Below are 25,061 nucleotides of genomic sequence, written 5' to 3'. Positions count from 1 at the left end.
TATATAATGTTAATTATGTGAAATTTAAAACACTAATAAAAGTTGGTTGAGATGGTAAGTGTATAACCTTTATTTGTTATAGGTTTCAGACTATTCCATAATTTATTTATCAACTTAAATGAAGTTTTATTTTTTATTTTTTATTTTTTTTTTATTTTTTTTTTGGAAAATGTTTCATATACTTTGAATAATAATATAGGTTCTTTCATTCTCTCCTCTAAAATTTAGTTAGGAATCACTTTTTAAGTTCTAGGGTTTAATAAAATTGCTCTTCATGTTTTGTTTCCTCATTGCAGATTGTTCATGGTAAGTTCTATTTCTTTTCTTTGATTTTTTTTTTAAATTTAAATTTGGTTATGATCTTTTTGTTCTTTTGATGGTTCAATTCGAATTACCACCATGCTTAAGCGGTTTAGCCTCGTTTTTATTATTTACTTCATCTTCTTATTTTGCAAATTTCTTTCAATTTTCATGTGTGAATTTTTATATTTTATTATTGATTGATATCTGTAGTCTATTTGAGTTTTTGTCAGTTGATCGATCGTGTAACCCATTTCCAGGTTTATATTAACTCTCTAATTCTTTGATTCTTTACCTTAATCTGGATATTTGTTGTACTTCTTCCGTAGATTGTATTGGATTTTCTGGGGTTTATTGAATTTTCCCTTATTGTTTTGGTGTTTTGCTTTCTGGATTTTTTGAAAAATTTGATTTTCCATATATTCTTTAATTGTAGGTCGTTATTCTTTAATTGGGTATTTTTTTCTTGCTTCAATTATTCATTCTTAATTATACGATTCTTTAATGATCTTACAGTAAGAATTTTGTGATATGATTATTAATGGGGTTGAGGAATTTAGACATTGAATGTTACATGCGGATCATGAAGCACTAGAAATGGGGATTGTTTTCCTATACAAATTGATTGCAATAGTTAGGCTAGAGATGTGGTTATGCATATGGAGTATGGATTGTATTTTCTTGCTAGAATTTTGCTTACATTTGCGAGAAAAAAAAAAGATGAGAGAGAAACCTAGTGAGAAAGAGTCTTTTTCACCCTCCAAACAAAAACCCCCTACTGTTCCATCTCCACCTCCTCCTCCGTCTGTAACATCTCCAACACCCCCTCCACCTCTACTTCCCTTTCCCTTCTCCACCAATGCCTCCCCCCCACCTCTACTTCCCTTGCCCTCCTCCAATACCTCTCAACCCTTCGCCTCTTCACCACCTGTACCTCATCAACCAGCTTTCCAAAAAAATAAGCTCCATACCTCCTTCAGAAACATCATTGCCCCCGTGTCTTCATCCTTTCCCTTACCTCCTCCAGTGTCCATCTCCCCCCCTGATTCCTTTAATTGTGAAAATGAACTTTTTAATCCCATTGACGAATCTAAGTATGCCAAGATTTGTTAAGATTAGACAAGTTCCATTATATCCAAGACATATGGAAAATCCTTTTCCTCCGAATTTTTCATAGATACTTTGAAGAAAATCTGGAAACCAAAAGCTGCTATGTCCTCATTTCATCTAGGAAAAGGTTTCTTTGTTACAAAGTTCTCATCATAAGAAGACTTTGACAGGGTTGTTACATCTGGCCGTGGTTCATTAATGGCTCTTTCATTTCCATCTCAAAGTGGATTCCTAGATTCAAACCTTCACAGGCTATGAAAAAAAAGTCAGTCATGTGGGTAGAATTGCCGGAAGTACCTACAGAGTTCCATTCTCCTTGAATGTTAGCAAAAATCGGGAATTCCATCGGGAAATTCATCAAATTAGACTCATCCAAGGGTCAAAATCATCTTCGTTTAGCGAGAATTCTAGTATTTGTAGATGACACTTAGAACAGGAAGGATTGCATAAGGTTGGGTAAATTGAAGCAGACGATCATCTACAAAGACCATAATCCCTCCTAGATCCCTCAACCCCATCTGAATAAAAAAACCACGATCTCCCCTTCTACCACCTCACTGAACCAGCCTTCTCCCTCCCTCCCAATTGTACCGGTGACGTCTCTCAAGGTAACTGCTAGTAGTTCTGAATGGCAGGTGGTATCAAGAAAAAACACAGACTCCCCTGATTCCAACGGGTTTTACACCAAGGATAACAACTTTTCCCTCCAATTCCAGCAAAAAAACAAAAATAGCTTCCAAGCTCGTTTACTTGTTGATGACGTGGATAGGGACCACGTTGTTAAGCTTCCTTTTACTATCCCTTCCAATTCCTTGAGAAAGAAAAAATCCTTCCAAAATCTTTCTTTTTGCATTTCCAATTTATCTTCTGACCTCTGCCGCCAATTTTGGTATAGTCTCATCAAATGTCCCTTCACCTTACCCCACTTTCCCTTCCTAATAACCGACAGTTTTCGAAGCGCCATCTCAAACCCCCTTTTAAATCTGGAAAACCCTCTTTCCCCAAATCTTACCCCTGCTTCAACTCCTCTTCTCCTCTCCCAAAAAGCCAACCATGGAAAGGAAAAACCAAAACTCTAAAAAGAAACCCCCCCCCCCCAACTAATGCATTTCCATCATTCACAATCCAAACCCGGTAACAGTTGTTCCAATCGCCTCAAGAAATATAATAACCTCAAACAAACCTCAGTTCGGCGTCCTAGAGACAATGTTCTACCTCCAGTCGTTCTATGTGAGGGGTCTCCTAGGAAGCTTGCACTCCCTAACTCCAGGGGTGATCCGGGATTTTCTCCTAGACACGAAAAAAGGTGCCTCCGATGTTTCAAAATCTCCAATTAGGGGATCCGGAAGACCCAAGAAGACTAATTCCGGCTCATGTTCCGTCCCTAGCAAACGTCCTTCTAATGAACGAACCTCTAGGCATCACGCTCAAGTGGTGGATAGCTCAGCTACAAAAGGAGTACTCACTCATGGTGATGCCATGGGAACTTCAATTTCCGTTGGACCCCCCACCCGTGCTTCCACGAGAAAGAAAAGATCTGTCAATTACAAGCGAATGTCTACTGGTGCAAAGCGTAGCGGGGACAAACAACGTGAAGTGGCTTCGACTCATCAGAGAGGCAACCCAACTCCAGCTAAATTGTGCGTGGGGAAAAAGTAAGAACTCCAACCAGGAGATGTCGAGGATCAAAGTCAAATCCAACACTCTCGAGAAGTACAACCAGTACTTGAATCGATGTCACCATCGACAACAACGCGGCTTACGAAACAAGGATAGAGATGTCAATGCTACCTGCTATGAAACCCCGAATGTCAATACTGCTCTAGAATGCTAGGGGGATCGCCTGGAAGGGGTTTAAGCATAATATATGCCAACTCCTAAAAGATTACAAAACCTGAAATCGTCATCTTGAGTGAAACCAAAGTGCACAAAGCGGGGGTGGAAGATATAATTGATAATCTTCCCTTTAACTCCTTCGAGGTGGTGGACCCGGTGGGACTAGCTGGAGGGATCCTAATCCTTTGGAATAGTGGGGTGAAAAACATCATCATGGTTCTAATTAACCCCATGCGATTCATGCTGTCATTTAGGTGAATAACACAGACTCTTTTTTCTTGTCAGCCATTTATGCTAGTACTTGTTTTAATTCTAGATTAGATATGTGGGATGATCTAATTGCTCTTGCCCCCTCGATTGAGTTACCTTGGTTAATGTGTGGCGATTTTAATGATATTTGTGAAGCTCATGAGAAATGGGGAGGGATTCCCCAACCCATTGCTCAAATGCAAGCTTATAAACAAACCATGGATCAATGTAATCTTATCGACTTGGGATTTACGGGTCATAAGTATACTTGGTTTAATAAAAGGAAAGTAAAACCAATTTTCGGAAGACTTGACAGATTTTGGGACAGCCTAGAATGGATACAAAAATATCCAGAAGCTATAATCCAAAATCTGCCAAGATTGAGTTCGGACCATCATCCGATTCTATTAAGTCTTGAAAAAAGGGTGAACTTCTCGGGTCGGACCCTGTTCAGGTTTGAGCCCATGTGGCCGTCGGACCCAGATTTTGACCCTTTTTTTAAGACTAAGTGGGCTGCAATCCAAACCCATCTCCCTAATAAGATCGATATTTTCACCAAATCAGTCCAAACTTGGGATGAAAATCATTTTGGATCTGTCCATAAAAAACTAAAAAGAATTTAGGCTAGAATCCAAGGAACCTAAAAGGAATTGGAAGCTAACCCTTCAAGCTCATTCTTGTTCGATCTGGAGTGTACCTTAAATAAGGAACTCGACATGCTACTCGAACAAGAAGAGATAGCAGAGATCGAAACACAAAATTCTTCCATCTCTCATCTACCATTTGAAAAAGTAAAAACAGGATTGTTTCCATAAAATCTATGGTTGGGAATTGGATCACGGATCCTACTCCGATTCATGATCATATTATTTCTTACTTCCTTTCCCTATTCTCGACTGAGAATATCAAACTCCCTGATCCCCCTGTCTCAATGGAAACAATCAATTGTTCTTTACCTTCCTCTTTGTCGGAGTTAAAGAATGCAGTTCTTTCAGTAGGTCCTCTAAAAGCTCCAGGAGAAGATGGATATCACGCTATGTTCTTCCAGCATTTTTGGGATACGCTGAAAGATAACTACTTCCATCTTATCTCTTCTATCTTCCTCTCAAAAACAATCCCTCCTTCTTCAAATAAGACTGTGATTTGCCTCATCCCAAAAATCTCTAACCCCACAAAAATCACCAGCTTTAGACCTAATAGCTTAGTCAACTCGTGTTACAAATTTGTTTCAAAATTTTTGGTTAACAAAATCCGCCCTGTCTTGAATTCGTTCATATCCCCGAATCAAAGCAACTTCCTCCCGGGAAGAGGGACAAATGTGAATTTCCTCATAGCTTCTGAGATCCTCCACTCCATGAAGAAGAAAAAAGGTAGGAAGGGGGTTTTTCTCTGAAAATTGATTTGGAGAAGGCTTACGACCGTCTCGAATGGTCGTTTATTCATCACTGCCTTCAATACTTCAATTTCTCTTCTGATTCTATAAGCTGATCATGAGTTGTGTTTTGTCTGTTTCTTCCTCTATTTTTATCAACAACAAATTATCTCAATCTTTCTCTCTTACTAGAGGAATAAGACAAGGGGATCCTTTATCCCCTTACTTTTTCAATATTTGTATGGAGTTTCTTTCTAGAATGATCCATCTCGAATGTGAAAAAAAACGGACTCCTTTCAGATTTAGGGGGGGAAAGACTGCCATCTCCCACCTTTTCTTCACAGATGATATCCTCCTTTTTGGCCAAACAGATCGGAAAAATTTACAGTCATTAGTTTCCACCTTGAACAAATTCTTCAAAATTTTCGGCCAAAAAATGAATGAACAAAAGAGCTCCATCTTCTTCTCCTCCAACACCCCCCGCGGTATGATTGATGAGTTTGAACAAGAGCTTAATGTTATTGCCACTTTGGACTTAGGGAAATATTTAGGATTTCCTCTATCCCAAAAAAAACCTTATAAGAGGAAATTTCAGTTCATTATTGACAAAGTGGTGGGGGGGGGGGGGAGAAGCTGGCTTCGTGGAAAGCAAAAGCTTTAAACAAGGCTGGACGGGCTATCCTTATTCAATCTACCCTCCAAGTAATCCTTAGGTACTATATGCAATCTCCTCTCTTCCCCTAATACATCTGTAAACAGTTGGATTCTATTTGTTCAAACTTTCTATGGGGTGGGGAAAGTGGATCCAAGAAAATCACATGGATCTCTTGGGACAAGGTCTGCTTACCAAAGGATTTTGGTGGTCTTGGGTTTACAAAACATGAACACCTAAATTCCATCTCTCTAGCTAGACTTTGTTGGGCAATCTTTAACAATAAGGGTTGGGCTTCCTCGATCCTTAGGGAAAAACACATTGATAAAAAAAACAACCCGACCCTTTTCACAAAGGCTCCTACATTTGGAAAGGGGTGAGGAAAGGGTGGAAATTGTTCCAACGAAGCCTTGCTTGGGAAGTAGGTGATGGTAAGCTTATTGACATTTGGGAAGACAGTTGGCTGTTGAACAGGTCCCTGCGTAGCTTCCTTGTTGGACCAATTCACAAACCTGCTATGCTTGAAGACCTCCTGTCACTAAGCTCTCAATCTAAAGAACAAATTAAAATGCTGCTAGCTTTTTCCATTGCAGATCATCTGTACAATCTTCTCTCTGCCACTTCTCTTACTTCAAATCCTGATTCCTCCTCCATGTGGACCCAAAGAAACAAATTTAATTCTTCTCAAGCAAAAAAAGAGCTGTTGCACTATTGCCACCCTAAGCTTGATCCTAACCTTGCCGGGAACAAGTGGAATATAGTGTGGAAAGCTCAAACTCATCCAAAGATAAGGTTCTTTCTCTGGAAGTTGTTATGGGATAGAATCCCAAATAACAAAAACCTCCAAAATCGAATTCACTCCATCCAATCTTCCTGCCCTCTAATAGAAGAATCGTGTGACCATATCTTCAGATTCTGTCCGAGAGCCATTGAATTTTGGGACCTTTTTCCTTGCCCGACCATCTTCTCAAACAATTTAAACTGGTCCCAATGGTTGATTTGCAACCTAAAATGCAATCTTATAACTCACAATGCTATCCCATGGCACGTTGGCTTTTGTTTTGCCTTATGGCACTTATGGAACAGAAGAAATTCTTGGATTTTTTCTAAGAACATACCTATCCTCTCTTCAATCAATCAGTGCACTTGGGCTGCTTCTGAATATTTCTACTTCAGGAACTATTCAGAAAGTCTGAAGCCCATCCCTGTTGCCTGGTCTCCTCCCCCTCCTCCTTGTGTAAAAATCAATTGTGATGCTTCATTCCTCCCCACAACATTTCAAATGGGATGTTCAGCAGTGTGCCGTAACAGTTAGGGAGAATGGATAGAGGGTTTCACTTGGAAAAGCTTCTCCCCTTCCAGCCATGATGCAGAGTTGAAGGCTATTGAACTTAGCCTTTCAATGAATTAAAGAGAGAGGCTGGAATAATGCTATATTACGCTCAGACGCTAAACGGGAAATTGATGAAATCACATCTAAGACATATATATTTAATACAAATACTTGCATTAACAATTGCAGGGTCCTGCTATGAGAGCTCCACCATCTAGATATGCACTTTGAGCAGCGAAGTGCGAATGGGGTGGCTGATGTTTTGGCGAAGGAAGCTAGGTGCAATCTGGGGGCGTTGAACGAAAAATGTATTTTGATTATTGATGTGTCTATTTTATATAGTGATTTAACCCCGTCCCTTGGTCATAATTAGTAGTGTTTTTGGCTCTTTAGAGCCACTTTTATTACTAATTTGTGTTTTCTAGTGTTTTCGTAGTTTTGGTTGAGTTTTGTAGGAAATTGCACACTTGAAGCATTTTCCCGGGATTATTTGGAGCAACCACGAGCATTGGAAGAGCACGACCATCAATCATAGCCCAAGGCTGGTTAGAGTTATTAAACTGGTGATTAAGGGCTCGATATAGGATAAGCCGAGGCATTGGACCGAGTTTTAAAAGCCCCAAAGAGGAAATCCGGATTGGGCTAAAGAGTTGAAGCCCAATCATTAGTCCAAGAGGCCCAAGGCATTCGCCCGTCCGGATAGGAGCTCGCCCTAAGGCGCGCCCGACCGGACAGGGTGGAAGAACAAGAACGCTGATTGGCGCCCTGTCTCGCGCCCAACCGGGCGCGAGAGATGCTTTGAGAATAAAAAAGGCGGGCCCGACTGGGCGAAGCTCCGCCCGATCGGGCGCGTGTGTTGAAGTCAATTTCGGCGATTTTTACCTTTCTAATTAGGATTTTTAGGAGTTTTGTATAAATACGTTTTAGTTGCTTTTGATATAATGACCTCTCTTTCATTAGTTTAATCTTCTCTTAAGCTTAAACTTCTTTCTTGTTTCTTTCTCTACAACTTTGTTCCTTAATTCAACTCATTATTTCCGTTAACTTTGGTAACAATTTCTTCTCTATTATTTTCAGTAATTTAATTTCTTTAATTCATCATATCTTGTTTATTTGCTTTGATAAGTTTAGATCTAATTATGTGTGAGTAGTTTCCTTTCTAGGGTTTGTGGGGATCCATATATAATATGAAGGGTAATTTATTATTGTTGTTTATCAATGCTTGATTAATTTACTATTGATTGTTTTAATGCTATGCAATTAGATTATGCCTGGTTTAATTGTATGAGTTTTGCAATATTGATTCGAGATTCGAGAGATGAGAATTGATGTTTAGGATTAGTTTTAATAGGCAGATTAATTTATAAATGGTTAAGTCGAGATTCGAGAGATGAGATTTAATACCGGTAGATTAACTCTGTGATTGTAATACGTAGCAAGCCCTTTATGATCTGGTTAATTGATGCATTGATGATTGATTATTGTGTTTTACCTTGGAATATTATTTATTAGAGAACTTATACCCTAGACTTTCATTAATTGATTTCTCCCTACTTTCATCTCCTTTAGCTTATTTCATCTCCTTTAGCTCATTTCATCATATCTATAATTTAGTTACTTAATAATTTAGATTATTTTAAGTAAGTAGGAATAGGAAGACTTGTTTCCCTGTGGTTCGACCCTTCTTCCCTATCTGCATAGTTAGAGCAACTTAGGAATTATTTTTGACTAGGTGATATGACTTTATCCTGTCAATTATCCCCCCTCTCTGTATCTAACTCTAATGTTTAATTAATGCACCTTTCTTTCAAAAAAAAAATAAAATTGAATGTTAAACGTTGTGTGATAGCTTAGATGTATTATTTCGATGCTGAGGTTAATGTAACTTCATTAGGTATTTGGTTGTCCTGGTTTGCTCGTTGAAATTCAAATTGTATGGGGCAGAGTTGTGGACTATTCAAACATCTGTGTCTACTTGCAAAGTTGCAGTAGTATTCTTGCTGGATTGTTGTGATTGTTACAGGAAATACTGTAATACCCCGAAAATTCTCTTATTTTAAAATACTCTTTTTACTAAAAAAAAAAACTCATTTAAGGAAATATTAAAAATATTACCGCCACCGTGATAACGAAAAAGACTATTTTTCAAAGTCACACAGCGGAAGTCTAAAATAAAAACCAACTTTCAAAATAAAATTTGAGATCACAACCTCAAAACAAAATAAAAATAATCAAATCACAAGTTGGAACCAATCAAAACATGGCCCTTTTAAAAATCCAACTTAAAATAATCAAGGTTAGTCCATAATTAATAACTCAAATCATAAAACTAGGAAAGCATAACAAATAACTCTCAGCAATCATTCCCATCATGCTCTTCATGCTTCATGTACCTGTCAGTTCCCCTTTATTTCAACCCTAATGAGTCATAGTAGGGCCAACCAAAGAAAAGCCAAACACAAATACAAAAGTACGAATCAACAAAAGCTGAGTACATATGCACCACACTAACATGAATATCCTATCAATAAGAATAATAATAAAACATGCTCGGCATAAAATCACAGTCAACTTACCTTTGACTCATAACTAGCAATAGTAGTTATTAAATATTAGCTTTGGATTACGCATCGAACGGGTTTCCTTCCTTAAAAATAGCATATTAAAAATGGAGCTTCCAATTAGGGAGCTATGCCAACTGGCACCTAGTATGTCACACCTTAGTCACGGAATTCCAGCACATAAATAATAATAAAAGAAAGTACAACGTCCTATGCCCTGTAGACGCTATGCTCAAATATAAAGTCACATAACTCCCCCCCCCCCATATGTTCAAACTCAAGATATATACGTTCCAAGAGTTTTGGTGCGTATCCTCTTACACTTTACGTGATTTATCAATTTAACATGTGATGACTCCAACCAATCAATAAAGAATAAACATAACAACATTCAACACATACTTCCAATTCATTCTTGAATTAATTAGTGAGCACATGCTATTTATTTTAATTAAGGTTCCTTGCCTAGTTTTGTGCACAAAATTGCATGATTACTACGTTGGTGCATAGAATGCACTAATGAACTTCCTTGACTCGATCTCGAATTACTTGAGTGAGTAAATAAATAAACTAACTTCCTTGATTGAACATCAATAATAAATGGGTGAGAATAAAATTCATGAATCATGTTCAATAATTCTAATTATAGCTCTTTTAAACATACATAAACCTTGCTTATTAATTTCATGCTTCCTTGATACTAAAAAATAAAACATACTTCCATGATTCACATATATTCAACTTGTATCATGCTTCAAATATCATATTCACATGCTTGCATAATAATTCATGTTCAACCAACATCAATTCCAAGCATATAAACTACCAAACATGCTACTAATTCATCACTTCATAATTCATAATTCACAATCCTAACATGATACTACGCATACACAAATATTCTTGTAAACATACGTACCTTGAATATCGCCTTAAATTGGCCATACTCGCTAGAAATCACTTAGCTCAAAACTTCCTACAATTAAAAATACATAACTATAATTAGTCAACTATTCTAAAAAATTTCCAGCAACTATAATACTATTTGAACCATAATACTCAACCCCTTTTAATGACAATAAAGCCATAAAACATTTTCTTTAAGTGGGTACTTTAAATTCTTTCAAAAAGACTTAGTTTTCATGACTTAAATAAAATTCCAGCATACTTATTTAGTATAAAACATCACTTTTAGACTAGGAAATCAAATATATATATATATATATATATATATATATATATATATATATATATATATATATATATCATTTAAAATTTTTTCCCTTTAATGGGTAATCAAACCCTAACTCAATAATTAAAAAGTAGTGTGTATAATTACCAGCATTAAATTGAAGGCTTTAAACTCATCAAAAATATGATTAGACCATGAGTTAATCAGTAACAACAACCTAGCTTCAATCCCTAACATTTTATACAAAATCCCCAAAATCTAGGGTTTATAATTTGGGGTTTTTGATTAAATAAAAATCTGAAATATACATTAATAAATTAGCAATATCAAAATCTCAAAATCAATACCAAAACATAATAAAAATCATGCCCTTAAAACAATAAATAAATAGAATTTATTTTAGGAATAAAAAGAATTTTTATTTTTATTTATTTATTTATTTATTTATTTTTATTTATTTGTTTTTTTTATACAAAAACCGCAAAAGAGGAGAGAGAAGGAGGAGAGAGGGACTATTCCAGCTGGGTTGCCTGCGCTGCTGCTGCTGTTGCAGATGGTGGTGGTGGCGCCGGTGGTGATGGACGGCGTGAAGGAGGAAGGAGGAGGAAGAAGAAGCGTGGGAAAAATGGGGGAAAAGAAGAAGAAAAAAAAATAAGGAGAAAAAGGAGAGAGAAAATAAAAGAGAAAACCTTTGAACTTTTTTGTGAAATCTGACAATTATGAAACTTATGTGGAAAATCTTGAGATTTTAAGGTATTTATACTCCCCTTTTAAAAACAAAACTCATATTTATAACTTTGCCAATACTAATTTCTACTCCCCCTTAAATTTTCATTTTTGCCAACTTATAAGGCCGCTAAATTTCCAATAAGTTGTTCCAGTCATTTAAATAGGATTGACCCAATGAAAAAAAATTTTGTTGCCTCAATTCATGATCCATTTAATTTATACACACTTACAATTTATTTAAATAAATAATTTCTTTTTAAAATGAATTAAATCATTTTAATAAATAAAATAAAGAAAATAATTAATATATATATATAAAAATATAATAAAAATACGGAGTATTACAAATGCAAATTGCTGCTAGAATGGGAATGCTTCATGTATGACCTATAATTTCAAAGTGTAGTATGTACATATAAAATTTATTGCTCCACATTGTGCTGTGTTTTTTAAAAAAATGGATATGGTGACTTGTCTATTGAATTGTTCGTAGATATGTCTTTAATTTTTCTTTGCACTAGACTTGCTTAGTATGATTGTAGGTCCAGAAGACCTAAATATTTAATAAAGATAAATAATTTGTTATTGTAAAGGGAGATTAATGATAATTGAGTAACTAGACAATGGAGTCGCATGCATTTTGTATTTCCTTTTATGTAAAAGAAGGGCTTCTCATGATTTGATTAATTTCATGTTGATTATTATGTTTACCAAAACATAGAAATGCTCGTCCTGAGGAGGATTGTTTTAAGATGTTTATATCCAGCATGAAATTCGAGTTTGTGATGATGTGGGGCTTTCGCTCTTAAGTCCCTTTTGATGGCGATAAATCCCTGTAGACTTTGTCCAATCTCACTCGGTCAAGGCTGTTTGTTATTTGGGTGATTGGTATTGATGCATATCCTAGTGAGCTTTTTAATGATTTACCGGGGTGTTAAAATGTAGCATTATTCTATTTATAGTCATCTATGTCCAACCTCTGTGTAATTTTGTTCAATTTAATTGTCTTAAAGCTACCACTTTCTCTCTTTTCACTACACACATTATGGTTAATATAATCTTCGTGGATAATCTCTGTACGCCAACTTTTTAAAATCAAAATTTTTCTTTGTAGTTCTAATTAATTTCTTGACTTTTGGTATTATTTTTCTAGGGTTTCAAAACACAAATGCTTTGGAAAAAAAACTCTATTACAGTAAGTAAAATTTTGAATCGAGTTTAATTTTATTTGGTTTTAAATAATTTAAATTTTGATTATTTTTGGGTCATTCGAAAATATATGTTGGAAAGGGCGGTTTCATGGTCTGGGTATTTGCAATGAACTCCATTTTCTCCATCTCATTCACACCAAACACTTAAATAGAGTCAGAAATTAAATTAGTTGGTGGGTTTCTTTTCACTTTAGCTCCCTGTTCAGTTTATTAATATCTGATGTAACACATAAAAGCACTAGAATATAATCAACAATTTAACAACACCTGTGTGTCTTGCTAAAACACCTGTCATTAAAACACAGAACAAAATAAACTGATGATCACCAAGTCTTTTTTTTTTCTTGTCATTATAACAAATGAACTACTCCGAGTACTATAATCAATTCATCTCATTGTTCACAGTCCAGTTTTAGACAGGATTAAGTAGGGAATGGATTTATTCAAGCTGTGCTTATTACCGGCATTGAAGTTGCACATAATAAGTTCATCTCATGCAGTTTGATCAGAGGTTAATAGGTTGCTGGTCTATAACCCTAATCAAATTAGAAAATTTATAATACCTAAACTCTTCACTAAACTAGTTAGCGGCAAGTATAGGGTCGAACCACGAGGAAGCACACAAGTTAAACATCAAATCCACTAATGCAAGAGTAAATGAGAGAATATTTTTGTTGGTTTTCTTGATTAAGTAAACTAAAACAATTAAGAAAGGAAGATAAAAAGGATTAACCAAAGATAAACAAATGCTAGGGGTATGGGAGTGTCAAACATGATCAAACATGGATGGACAATGATGAAAATCATGAATAGCATGCAATAGAATGCTAAGTCCTACTCAAACAACTCACTTTCATGCAATTGCTTAAGCAAATCAATGAACTAAGTCTTGTTCTAATCGAATCACTTTCATGCATCCAATTAGTTACTAATCACGGCAAGAGATTAAGAGTGCACAATACATAAAACTCTACTTAAACAATTCATTTTCATGCAATCATCAAAGTAAAGGTGATCTTAGCCTAATCCAAATCATTCTCATGCCTTTAGATTAGGGAATATCAAATAATGTGCTACTCATAATCTCAAGCTATCAAAAATCATATCTTTCATCAATTTATGGCATGTGTTTAATCAAGTCATCATCAATCATCAATATTAACACATGTTTTCCACCCCCTTCCCCTAGTTAAAAACTTAGCCTAGGAAAGAGAAACTAACCATCATAGTAAAACCAAATAAGGATTCAATAAACACAAAACTAATCATGATTGAAAACAAATAAAAACAATATCAACAAGTTCAATTAAAGAGATGTATGAAAATAAGCAATAACAAAGCAAATAAATCAAACTAAAAGAAGGGATTAGAGATTACTAAAGAGAAACTTGATTAAAGATGAAAACTTGGAACTTTGCCTTTGATTGAAATAAACTTGACCAAATGTTGAATACAATGAAGAAACTTGAACAAAAAGCTACTTTCTCTCTCTAAAATATTAGGTCTCAATGTTCATGGAGAATAGAATCCTTACAAAATTGAATAAGAAGGCTATTTATATGCATCTAAAAGTCGGAAATAAAACACCAAGGAAAGCCCTCTAGCGAGCTGCCGTGCCCTCTCTAGGCAGGGTACGACTTCGACCTGCCCAGAAAGCCGCGCCCGCGGCCTAAAGTGCTGCACCCACGGGTTGAAGGAGGAGAGGCCGCGGCTTGGGATCAGGGGAAGGTCAGTCCTGAAAGATCGCGCCCGCGGTCTGTAGTGCCGCGCCCGCGGGCTGAGGAGGAGAGACCTCTTCCAGGGCGCGGCTAGGCATCTACTGAAATAATCGTCCAAGTGCATGGCAGCATCCCGCGCCCGCGGTTCCTTGAGTTGCTCCACCTTCTCCTTGAGCATCTCTTTTCCCTCCATAGCTCATAATGCATCCATAGGCTTCTCCAAAAGGGCTAACAATCTACAAAACAACGAACAAAAATAAAGAAAAACATACAAAAAGGGAGAAACGGAGGGGAAACACAAGAAAGGAAGAAACAACACAAAAACGAAGATAAATCGCTTTAATAGGGATCAAACAAGTGCAAACGAGGGGGAAATTCTTAGAGAAAAAGGATAAAAGAGTGGCATAAATGCCACTCATCAAAATCCCCCACACTTTCCTTTTGCTTGTCCTTAAGCAAAGAAAACTAGAAGAGCTAAAACTAATAAAGAAAAGACGAATTTGTTTTTAGCATAAGCAACAAGCCATTTGAACCTTAAGGTCGCCAATGAGGACGAGTTATGATCTCGTGAGGGTTTCGAAAGAGTTTACCCCACAACTCTCACAAAAGTGCATTCAAGACAGACCAAAAAGGGAAAAACAAGATGATGAATCAATAAGCACATGCAAATCATAATCAAATCAAGCTTTTATAGACAACAAGCACAAGTGGATGGCAAACTTTCTAAGTGGTGAAAGTGAGCATGCAAGGGGATGCCAATGGTTGATTGAAGGATAGACCATGCTAAGCATAAAGAACTCTAACATGCGCCACTCCCCCTACATTCCATACATTCTTACCGCGTTCCCTCATCTAGATTCAAATCCACCCTTGGAGGTAGCATCTCATGACTCCTCGAAGGAGCTGAAACAAAAATCAAATCAATATAAAGTGAGGGAACCCGACATCTTACCAAGTCATGCCCTTCACTATACTTGAAATTTCCCTCCCGCCATCGACTAAAGACTCAACCAACCTAAGTCAAAAGAACATTGAAAGGGTTGTAGCGATGGCTACGGGGTAAGGGTGTGGAAAAATTTGGAAATTGGTGCTTAGCCTAATCGTGAAATGAAGGGTGATCAAGTCTCTTTTTCAAAATTACACCTCTACCAATCTTCAAACTATATTGCCACAACTTTGAATCACAATGCCAAACATTTTGAACTTTCATCTTCTCCATGCATCATCATTCAACAACTCTTTATTCTATTTTTCATTTTCCAAACTTTTCATTCTTTTTTTTATTTTTTATTTTTTATTTTAACTTTATTTCAAAGTCTTTGCCTTTTATAACTAAGGACGGCTTTTTCTAAGATTTGCACTTGCTTTATTGAACAAATATTCACAACCTCACAATCTTACTTTCCATTAAGAACCACTATCCTCCACATTTCCAATCAAAACATGTATAAGCTTTCGAGGCTTGAATTTCACGATCCTAAGGGTGAAAGTAAAATAAAAGGCCATGGGCTTATAATGTGCTAAAATCAAGGAGGAGAAAGGCTCAACATGGGAAGCAAAGGGGGTAAATGCAACTAAAAATGCAATAAGATGAAATCTAAACCTAGAAAACAAAATAGTCACCGAATGAAAGAATGTTCTTTATCATCCCTAAGTTCGGTCGCGATCTTGGGAGTTAGACGCCATTGTTTAGATTCAAACATGCTTTGGTAAGGATCCTATGCCGCTCATACAAAGAAATGTTGGAGGCTTGAACAATGAAACTCACATTGGGTTACAAAAACTACCTCTAGGGCTTCAAATCCCCTAATGAGAGCAACACTTTCTTACCACAAACAAGTGAAATTGGGTTCGATGGGCCTTACGAGTTCTAGACCGGCTACCTTAGCATGAACCTATCCTGAAGTCAACCGATGGCAATCCCGAAGCATGCAAACTTTTAACACTTAGTAAGAAAGACATTCAATCACACAAGTTACTTTTTATTATGCTCAAAATGAAAATGAAACAACTAAGGTTTTCATGGTTTGTCTTGAAACAATAAAATCATTTATTTTTATTTATTTATTTTTTTTACAAAAAGGAAAGAGCATAAAAGCATAGGAGGCAAGTATACATTTAATTCCCAATCGATAAACAAAGATCGTTCGGTATCATACCAACGATCACCAGATTCCATAGAATCAAATGCATACAACCTCGAACAATCAACTCAATCCTAATCTAACCTAAACTATGAACACAAGAGAAAATAAAAGAGAGAAAAGGAAAGGTCTCACCCAATTGTTTCTTGAAGAAGAAAAATAAAGCAACCAAACCATTTACCATAACTCGATATGTTGCTTCCAATGTTCTTCAAAGCTACAAAAAAAAAAAAAAAGAGATAAAAACAAAAACTATACAAAGAGAAAGGTTAGAGAGAAACAAATCTACAAACTTGAACCATGGGAGCCATCAAGTGCCCAAATCAGCATCCAATCATCATCATCATCATCATCATAAATCAACAATAAACAACCAAAAGCTAAAACCCAACACCTGACAACAATCCCAACATAATTCCTTCAAACGTTCCCACGAGTCCTTCCTTCCCCCACACTAATCCAAAACTACTCCGTTTTAACTTAAACACCCCCCCACACTAGATAAGAGCATCGTCCTCGATGCATTACATGCAAATACACACACAAGGGAGGGATCAAAAAGGGAGGGGGAAAACATGTATACCAAGGGGGGGGGGGACTAGTGGCCACTAGGGCCGGCACCATCATCATCCGTATCATAGGAAAAGCCTGATGGGGGGCCATAGGGATCCCAACCTCCGGTGTAACCGGGAGGCCACCCATAATGACCTTTGAAAAGGTCAAGTTGGGATTGGGTCAATTGGTCATATGGCTCGGGTTGCACCAATTGTGAAGGGTGAGAGGGATCAACATAGGGGTAGTTTGGGTCGCCCCTATAATCGCTCCCACCTGAAACCCGATAGTCATAATGACCAGACTCATCGGGGAACTCACTCCATGGCTCATCAGGGTTTAAGACACTCGGCCAATAGGGTACGTAGGTTGGTTATCACCACTCCATGATGGCACGGGCCCTTGTTAGACCGGCGTATATGGATAGTTGACCGGAGGGGTGATCTACCCCCTACGTACACTTACATCATACAAGGCGTTAGATTGAAAAACAATATGTTGGTTAGAGGTGAACATACCTTGCATGCAAAGTTGCATGCTCTCCATTTGTGCTCTCATTGCCGCCATCTCTTGTTGAAAGTCGGGTTGTAGTTGTTGTTTTTATTGTTGTTGTCTTCTTCTTCTTCTTCCTCCATCTTGTTGCTGTTGTTGTTGTTGAACTTCTACCACTTCATCCTCTTCACCCTCAACAGATATCTCCATGACCTCATCCATCTTATTCATCTCGCCTATATCCACCCCCAATATCATTAGGAAGGACCCTCGAGTCTTTCCTCACCCACCACGGGTGAACAACCCCTTCTCTTGTGCGGGAAGTGAACTCCGGCTTTGGGAGAAAACAATGATGTTTACGAGATACAAGTAGGCTTCAAATGCCGGCGACGTTGGTCCCCTTGATGAATTACATTGTTTTGAGTTGCTTTTCATCAAACCAAATGTCGCTCCCGTCGTTTTTCCCAACTACGATGCACGAGCGCAATTTTTTTTCGTGGCCCAATTTCTCCGCTTATCGGGTCACCATAGCCCCACAATGTATCTCCCCCGTCTTTGTTCCCGAAATATCTTTAATGAATTCGGAGAAGATGTATCCCAAATTAACCCTGTGACCGTATTCTGGCTGAGATGCAAGCCATAAAACCCGGATTTCTTCCAATGTAATCTTCCCCAAATCTTGCTTGTCGAAAACCATGTACCCAAGGATACGGTGGAGCAACCTTAGAGCCGGGTGCATGATCTCACTAGCCAATGACCACTTAGCATCAAATTTATCCTTCCGGGAGATGCTTTTCCACCAAAGAAGGGGGTTGTAGCCGGAACGTTTCTCATACTCGGGAAGTAAAATGTTGGTATTGGGGTTTAGGTCGAGGTATTCATTAAACTTTAATTTCGAAGGGACATGGTCTCTTTTTTGTTGAAAAGTTAAAAGGAGATTGAAATGTTGTTGTTCCCCGTGGCATGGGTTTCGAATGAGGCTAAGAACTCCAATGTGGGCTCACGGTATGTGGTATATGATTTTGTAACAAAGGAGTTTAGCCTAAGATTATTGAAGAAAAACCAACAATCGTCATCGATTCCCAATCTTGTGGTGGTGGGTTGATGGTAGTGTTTAGAGGGATGGATTTTTCTTGATTGGAGGTTATCAAAGTTAGCTTTGTGGTTCCGATTGGTGAATTTGGTTGGGGGTAAAGGTGGTGGAGGTTGTTGTTTATCGGTTTGAGGTGTTAGGGAAGATGAACCTTTGGGTTCCATTCCACTCTTCCTCTTCTTAGAACCCAATCCAAGCACCATTTTCTGTTATCAAACAATTAAAGCTCACAACTCCAAATTCAATGAAACAAATCCACCCACAAATCACACAACACAAGCCTTAACAATCCAAATATATCTCAACTCCAAACAACACAATTTAACCAAGAATTTTCCACAAGAATTTCCAAATAATCAACTAACAACAACAATCACCCAAGATTAAACCAATTATAACAACAAAATCACCAATTCAAGCATAAATTTCCACCAAGCAAAAATCACAAGAATTAACCATAAAAATCATCCAAAACTTGCTCAAAAATTCAATAAAACTAGAGAGGAGAAGATTATACCAACTATGAAGACCACAATCAACTCCTACTAGCCCAAAAGAACAAGTACTCCACTTGCTTCAACAATGGTGAACCCTTGAAATTTTTGAACCTTGATGATGGAAATTGCATATCAATGGTGAATTTGATGTTAATAAAGGAGGTTTTGTGAATTTTGAGATGAAAATTAGAGGAATTTGATGGTTTTAGGAGGTTAGGGATGAGTGTTTGGGGTCTTTTAGAGAGAGAGAGAGAGTGAAAGAAGGTGAAATGTGAGAATAAAAGGGGACGAAAATACACATTGGGGGTTGATTTAATCGGGGACGACCCCGACAACCGCGCCCGCGGTCTAATGGCCGCGCCAGTGGTTTTCATGCAGCCGCGCCCGCGGGCCTATAGGCCGCGCCTTCTCCTGGGGCGCGGCTGGGCATCTATAGGAAAATCAAACTTTGGGGTTTAAATGCCAGCCGCGCCCGCTCCTTCTCTTGCCGTGCCCGCGATCCCTTGGAGAGGGATCTCCTCGGGCGCGACTCTTTTTTTCACATGTGACAATCATTTTTCTTAATTCTTCTCCACTATTAACTCAATTTTGACTTTCCAAACCATGATCTTACGCCCTCAAATACCTAATTATACATGTAGCACCCAAAGGTCCAAGTACCTACAACAAAAACCAAAGAATCATAAGATATAGACCATCAACAAAAACGACCAAAAAAAGGAGAATAGAAATGAAAAGAGTAAAGAACTCGGGTTGCCTCCCGAGAAGCGCTTCTTTATGAGGTCACTAGCTACCATGAGAAAAATCCATCAAAGGGGAGGCTTGGGATCCAAAGGATTAAGCCTTAAGCTTTCAATGAGACCAACTTCTTCCTTGCAAAAGTAATGCTTCAAACGATGACCATTGACCATAAATTTGCTACCGCCCACATCCAACTCAAAAGAAACATAGGGAATAGTCTTTGAAATCACAAAAGGCCCCGACCATTTGGACTTGAGTTTTCCAGGAAACAAGCGAAGCCTTGAGTTGAAAAGCAACACCTTATCTCTAACATTAAAGCTCTTGTTCCTTATATGTTGGTCGTGCCATTTCTTGGTCTTCTCCTTATATAGCCTTGAGTTTTCATATGCATCATATCTAAGCTCTTCAAGTTCATTGAGCTTGAGCAATCTCTTTTGTTTGGCCAACGACATATCCATGTTTAGGTTCTTGATAGCCCACCAAGCTTTATGTTCTAATCCCACCGGCAAATGATAAGGCTTCCCATAGACTAATCGATAAGGGGTTGTACCTATTAGAGTCTTGTATGCCGTCCTAAGAGCCCATAGCGTGTCACAGTGCTTGAGCGACCAATCCTTCCTCGATTTGTTTACCATCCTTTCAAGGAGGTTCTTGATTTTTCGATTCGACACCTCCACTTGCCCTTGATTTTGAGGATGGTAGGGAAAACCAACTTTGTGATGAACTCCATGTCTCTTGAGAAGAGCTTCAAATTGCTTTTTTGCGAAATGGGAGCCTCCATCACTAATTAACATCCTTAGAACCCCAAATCGAGGAAAAATGATCTTCTTTAGAAGCTTGAGCACAACCTTGGTAAGAGAAGGTATGGCTTCGTCACGTAATCAACCGCTACCAAGATATATAAATTTCCACAAGAGAAGACAAAAGGCCCCATAAAGTCGACACCCCATACATCAAAAGGCTCGACTTCCAAAATGTTTTGTTGAGGCATTTCATCTCTCTTGGTTATGCCACCACTTCTTTGACACCTATCGCATCTCAACACAAACTTGCGAGCATCCGTATGCATCGTCGGCCACCATAAGAGGGATTGAGAAATCTTTGCCACCGTCTTGTCAACTCCGCCATGGCCTCCATATGGCAACGAGTGGCAATGCTCAAGAACTCCTTCAATCTCATGATCCGGCACACATTTAAGAAAAAGGCCATCTCCACATTGTTTGAAAAGGTATGGGTCATTCCAAAAGTACCTCTTCGCCTACTTGAAAAACCGTTTCTTTTGTTGAGAAGAGAGATCCGGGGGAATGACCCCACAAGCAAGAAAATTTTCCATATCGGCATACCATGGGCTAGATGCCGAAGCCAAAGCCATAAGAGTTTCAAATCCCATTTCCTCATTGATTGGCACATCCTCATTGTTCTCTAAAAGAAGCCTAGATAAATGATCTGCCATGTAGTTCTCCGCTCCCTTTTTGTCCCTCATTTCCATGTGAAAATCTTAGAGGGAGAGAACCCAATGGATAAGTCGTGGCTTTGCTTCCTTCTTAGTCATGAGATATCGAACCGCTATATGATCCGTGTACACAATCACCTCAGAGCAAATAAGATAGGATCGAAACTTGTCAAATGCAAACACCACCGCTAACATTTCCTTTTCCGTTATAATGTAGTTCCTTTGAGCTTCATCAAGAGTTCTACTTGCATAGTAGATGACATATGATCTTCCTTCTTTCTTTTTCCGTAGCACGACACCTACTACAAAGTCACTAGCATCGCGCATTAACTCAAAAGGAAAGCTTCAATCCGGAGTTTGCACAACGGGAGAGGAAATGAGAGCTTCCTTGAGCTTGTGAAATGCCTTAAGGAAAGCCTCATTGAAGCTAAAAACAACATCTTTTTTGAGTAATTTGGTCAAAGGTTTGGCTATTGATGAAAAATCTTTAATGAACTTCCGGTAGAAACCGGCATGCCCAAGAAAAGCTCTCACTCCCGTGATGGAGGTAGGAGGGGGCAACTTTGCAATCACCGAAACTTTGGCCGGATCAACCTCAATGCCATTCTTTGAAACTTTATGGCCAAGGACAATACCCTCTTCAACCATAAAGTGACATTTTTCCCAATTCAAAACCAAACTTGTCTCTTGACACCTTTTCAAAACTTTTTCAAGATTATAAAGACAATTGTCAAAAGACGAGCCACCAACACTAAAATCATCCATGAACACCTCAATTTCTTTTTCAAGCATCTCAGAGAAAATAGAAGTCATGCATCGTTGGAAAGTTGAGGGAGCATTGCATAACCCGAATGACATTCTTCGGTATGAAAATGTTCCATATGGACATTTGAAAGTAGTTTTCTCTTGATCGCTTGGATGGATAGGGATTTAGAAAAACCCAGAGTACCCATCCAAGAAGCAAAAGAAAGAATGGTGAGAAAGTCTTTCCAACATTTGGTCCACGAATGGGAGAGGAAAATGATTCTTCTTTGTATTTTTGTTCAATCTCCTATAATCAATACACATCCTCCACCCGGTCACCGTTCGGGTGGAGATTTCCTCTCCTCCTTCATTTTTGATGATGGTCATTCCACCCTTTTTTGGAACTACATGAACCGGGCTAACCCATTTGCTACCGGAGATAGCATAAATGCTTCACGTAGTTTCAAAATCTCTTTCTTGACAACCCCTTGGAGGTTGGGGTTCAACCTCCTTTGAGGCTCAATGGAGGTGGATTGATCATCTTCAAGATGAATACGATGCATGCATAAAGAAGGGCTAATACCCTTGATATCATCAATGCTATACCCTATCACATCTTTATATTTTCTCAAAACATTAAGCAATTTTTCCAAGTGAAGTCCATCAAGGCTAGCATTGACGATAATGGGATATTTTCCTTCATTATCAAGAAAAGCATATTTCAAAGAAGGGGGAAGGGGTTTGAGTTCTACTTTGGGAGGAGGCTTGGAACTCTCCTCCAATTTCTCCTCTTCTTGTTCAAGCACGATTTCCACTTCTTTTTCAACCTCATCCAACTTCGAGGTTTCCTTCATAGCCATGACGAACTCTCTTGCCTCTTGTGAATGAAACTCTTCCTTGCAAGTAAGAGCTTCAATCATTGGATCTTGCGGCCTCATCAATACGCTCCCCAAATGATCTAACTCTTCATTAACAACATCGACTCGGTAGCATTTCTCAACCATGGGGGTCTTGAGTAACTTGGAGAACTCAAAGACAATCTTCTCATCGGCCACCTCTCATGTAATGGTGTTGTTCTTGCAATTGATGACCGCCCCCAAGGTTTTAAGAGCTTCGCAACCAAAGATCAAAGGAGTATCAACATATTCCTCCATATCCATCACTACAAAATCACATGGCACATAGATATGCCTAACTTGAATAGGAACATCTTCAACTTCACCACAAGGAAGTTTGACCGAGCGGTTGGCTAGTTGAATTGTTTTTCTTGTGGGAATCATTTCAATATTGAGCTTTTGTGCAATGGAGAGGGGAATTAAGCTAACACTCGCTCCTAAATTCGCCAAGGCACCCCTAGGTTCCATGTTACCGATCTTAACCGGTAAAGTAAAGCTTCCCGGGTCCTTCTCTTTCTTTGGCATCATGTGTTGAATGAGTGCACTAACTTGATGAGGGAGGGTAATGAGCTCATCATTGAGTTTCCTCTTGTTGGTGAAGATTTCCTTGAGAAATTTGGAGTAGGAAGGCATTTGGGTAACAACCTCGATGAAAGGGAGACTTATGTGTAAGTTCTTCATTACACTAAGGACTTTTTGTGAATTTATCATTCAACTTTCTCTCCGCAAGCCTCTTGGGAAAAGGAACCGGCTCATCTAGATTCCTAGTCTCACTAGGAATTGAGGTTGTTTTCTCATTATTGTGCTTCTTTTTCTCTACATTCTCTTCTATTCCAATGCCTTTGTCTTCTTCAACTCTCTTCTCCACGCTCACACTTTCTTCCTCTTCCCCCTCTTTAGGCCCTTCATAGGATGTGCCCGATCTCAATGTAATTGCCTTGCAAGAATCAGGTTTCAAGTTGTGAGAGGGGTTAGGTTGTGGTTACCCGGGTAAGGTAGAAGGTGAGTTGAAAGGTACTCTCTCGGCCAATTGAGCTAATTGTGAATCAACCATCTTGTTATGAGCTTTGACTTCTTGCATTTGTTGATTCATGGCTTGGAGTTGTTGATTCATGGCTTGGAGTTGTTGGAGAATTTGGGTTTGTGTGGAATCGGATTGAGATGCTTGATCTTGAATCCTTTGAGACCCTTGATTTTGTTTGTTGTATTGGTTTTGGTTGTTGTATTGGTTGTTTCTTGGGTAGTTAAACTTTGGGTTTTGGTTTTGAGTTGGAGGTGGGTTTTGATATTGAGGGTTGGAATTGTATGATGGTTGAGCTTGTTGCCCCCATTGTTGAGGTGCAAATCCGGGTGGTGGTTGTCTCCATGCTACTCCTCCACCACTTCCCCTAAATCCATCTTGCCTTGTGTTGTAAGTCACAACATGTTCAGGGCTCAAGCCTCCACAATAAGATGTATCATGGTTTGTACCACCACAATTTTGACATGAAAAGGAATTGACTTGAGAGGAGCTTACCCCACTATTAACACTTGTGTTCAACTTTGCAAGCCCCTTGGACAAAAGCTCTATTTGATGTTACAATTGATCAACCTTCTCTAATTCATACATCCCACTTTGCTTCAGTGCACTCCTCCTTCTACCATCCCAAGAGTAGTTCTTTGCCACTTCTTCGATCGTTGCCTCAACTTGGTTTTGGGGGATCTTGATCAATTGTCCATCCGCCCTCGCATCCAAGTTAGCACTAGACATGGGTTCCAATCCATCATAGAAGAATCGCATGAGCAAGCTTTGATTGTATTCATGGTGAGGACATGCTTGTACCAACTCCCTGAATCTTTCCCAAGCTTCATAAAGACTCTCATCCGTTTCTTGTTCAAATGATGCAATCTTCCTTCTCATCTCGGCGGTCTTTTCCTTGGAAATGAACCTCTTTAAAAATGCCTAGACTATCTCTCTCCATGTTGTGAGAGAATTTGGCCTCACTTGCTTGAGCCACTTCTTAGCTTACCCGAAAGAGATTGGCGAAATAGATGCATTTGGATGTACTCTTGAGAAAATTGATTGGTTTGAATCATGGCACATAGCTCGAGAAATCTATCAAGGTGCTCAATGGGATCTTCACTTGGATAACCCGGAAATTGCTCCCCTTGTACCATCCTTGTGTATTGGGGATGAATGGTAAAGT

General features: G+C 38.4%; 2 protein-coding genes and 1 non-coding gene across 3 annotated transcripts; 1 reads left to right on the top strand and 2 right to left on the bottom strand.

Annotated features, from left to right (window-relative positions):
* Positions 1 to 19,850: 19,850 nt before the first annotated feature.
* Positions 19,851 to 21,265, bottom strand: LOC145581011 (uncharacterized). Its single transcript, XM_081638086.1, has 2 exons — positions 21,126 to 21,265; positions 19,851 to 20,355 (listed from the first exon to the last, which is right to left on the bottom strand). The coding sequence occupies exons 1-2, from the start codon at positions 21,263 to 21,265 to the stop codon at positions 19,851 to 19,853; spliced, it is 645 nt and encodes a 214-aa protein (XP_081494212.1).
* Positions 21,266 to 23,037: 1,772 nt separating this feature from the next.
* On the bottom strand, positions 23,038 to 23,556 carry LOC145581010 (uncharacterized). The gene has a single exon (XM_081638085.1). It carries the CDS (start codon positions 23,554 to 23,556, stop codon positions 23,038 to 23,040), a length of 519 nt encoding a protein of 172 aa, XP_081494211.1.
* Positions 23,557 to 24,672: 1,116 nt separating this feature from the next.
* On the top strand, positions 24,673 to 24,777 carry LOC145583542 (small nucleolar RNA R71). Its single transcript, XR_014100182.1, has one exon. It is a non-coding gene; the product is annotated as a small nucleolar RNA R71 (small nucleolar RNA).
* The last annotated feature ends 284 nt before the right edge of the window (positions 24,778 to 25,061 follow it).

The sequence above is a fragment of the Chenopodium album genome, chromosome 15 (assembly GCF_948465745.1).
Source record: "Chenopodium album chromosome 15, dcCheAlbu1.1, whole genome shotgun sequence".
Classification (NCBI taxonomy): Eukaryota; Viridiplantae; Streptophyta; class Magnoliopsida; order Caryophyllales; family Amaranthaceae; genus Chenopodium; species Chenopodium album.
This window is presented reverse-complemented; position numbering and strand designations above follow the sequence as displayed.

Excerpts from the sequence above, each read along its gene's own strand:
- LOC145581011 (XM_081638086.1), bottom strand. The coding sequence starts at position 21,265 with ATGAGGGACAAAAAGGGAGCGGAGAACTACATGGCAGATCATTTATCT. Across the intron at positions 20,356-21,125 it reads GCTTCGGCATCTAGCCCATG|GACGGCATACAAGACTCTAA; the intron begins GTATGCCGATAT and ends ATGGGCTCTTAG.
- LOC145581010 (XM_081638085.1), bottom strand. The coding sequence starts at position 23,556 with ATGAAGAACTTACACATAAGTCTCCCTTTCATCGAGGTTGTTACCCAA.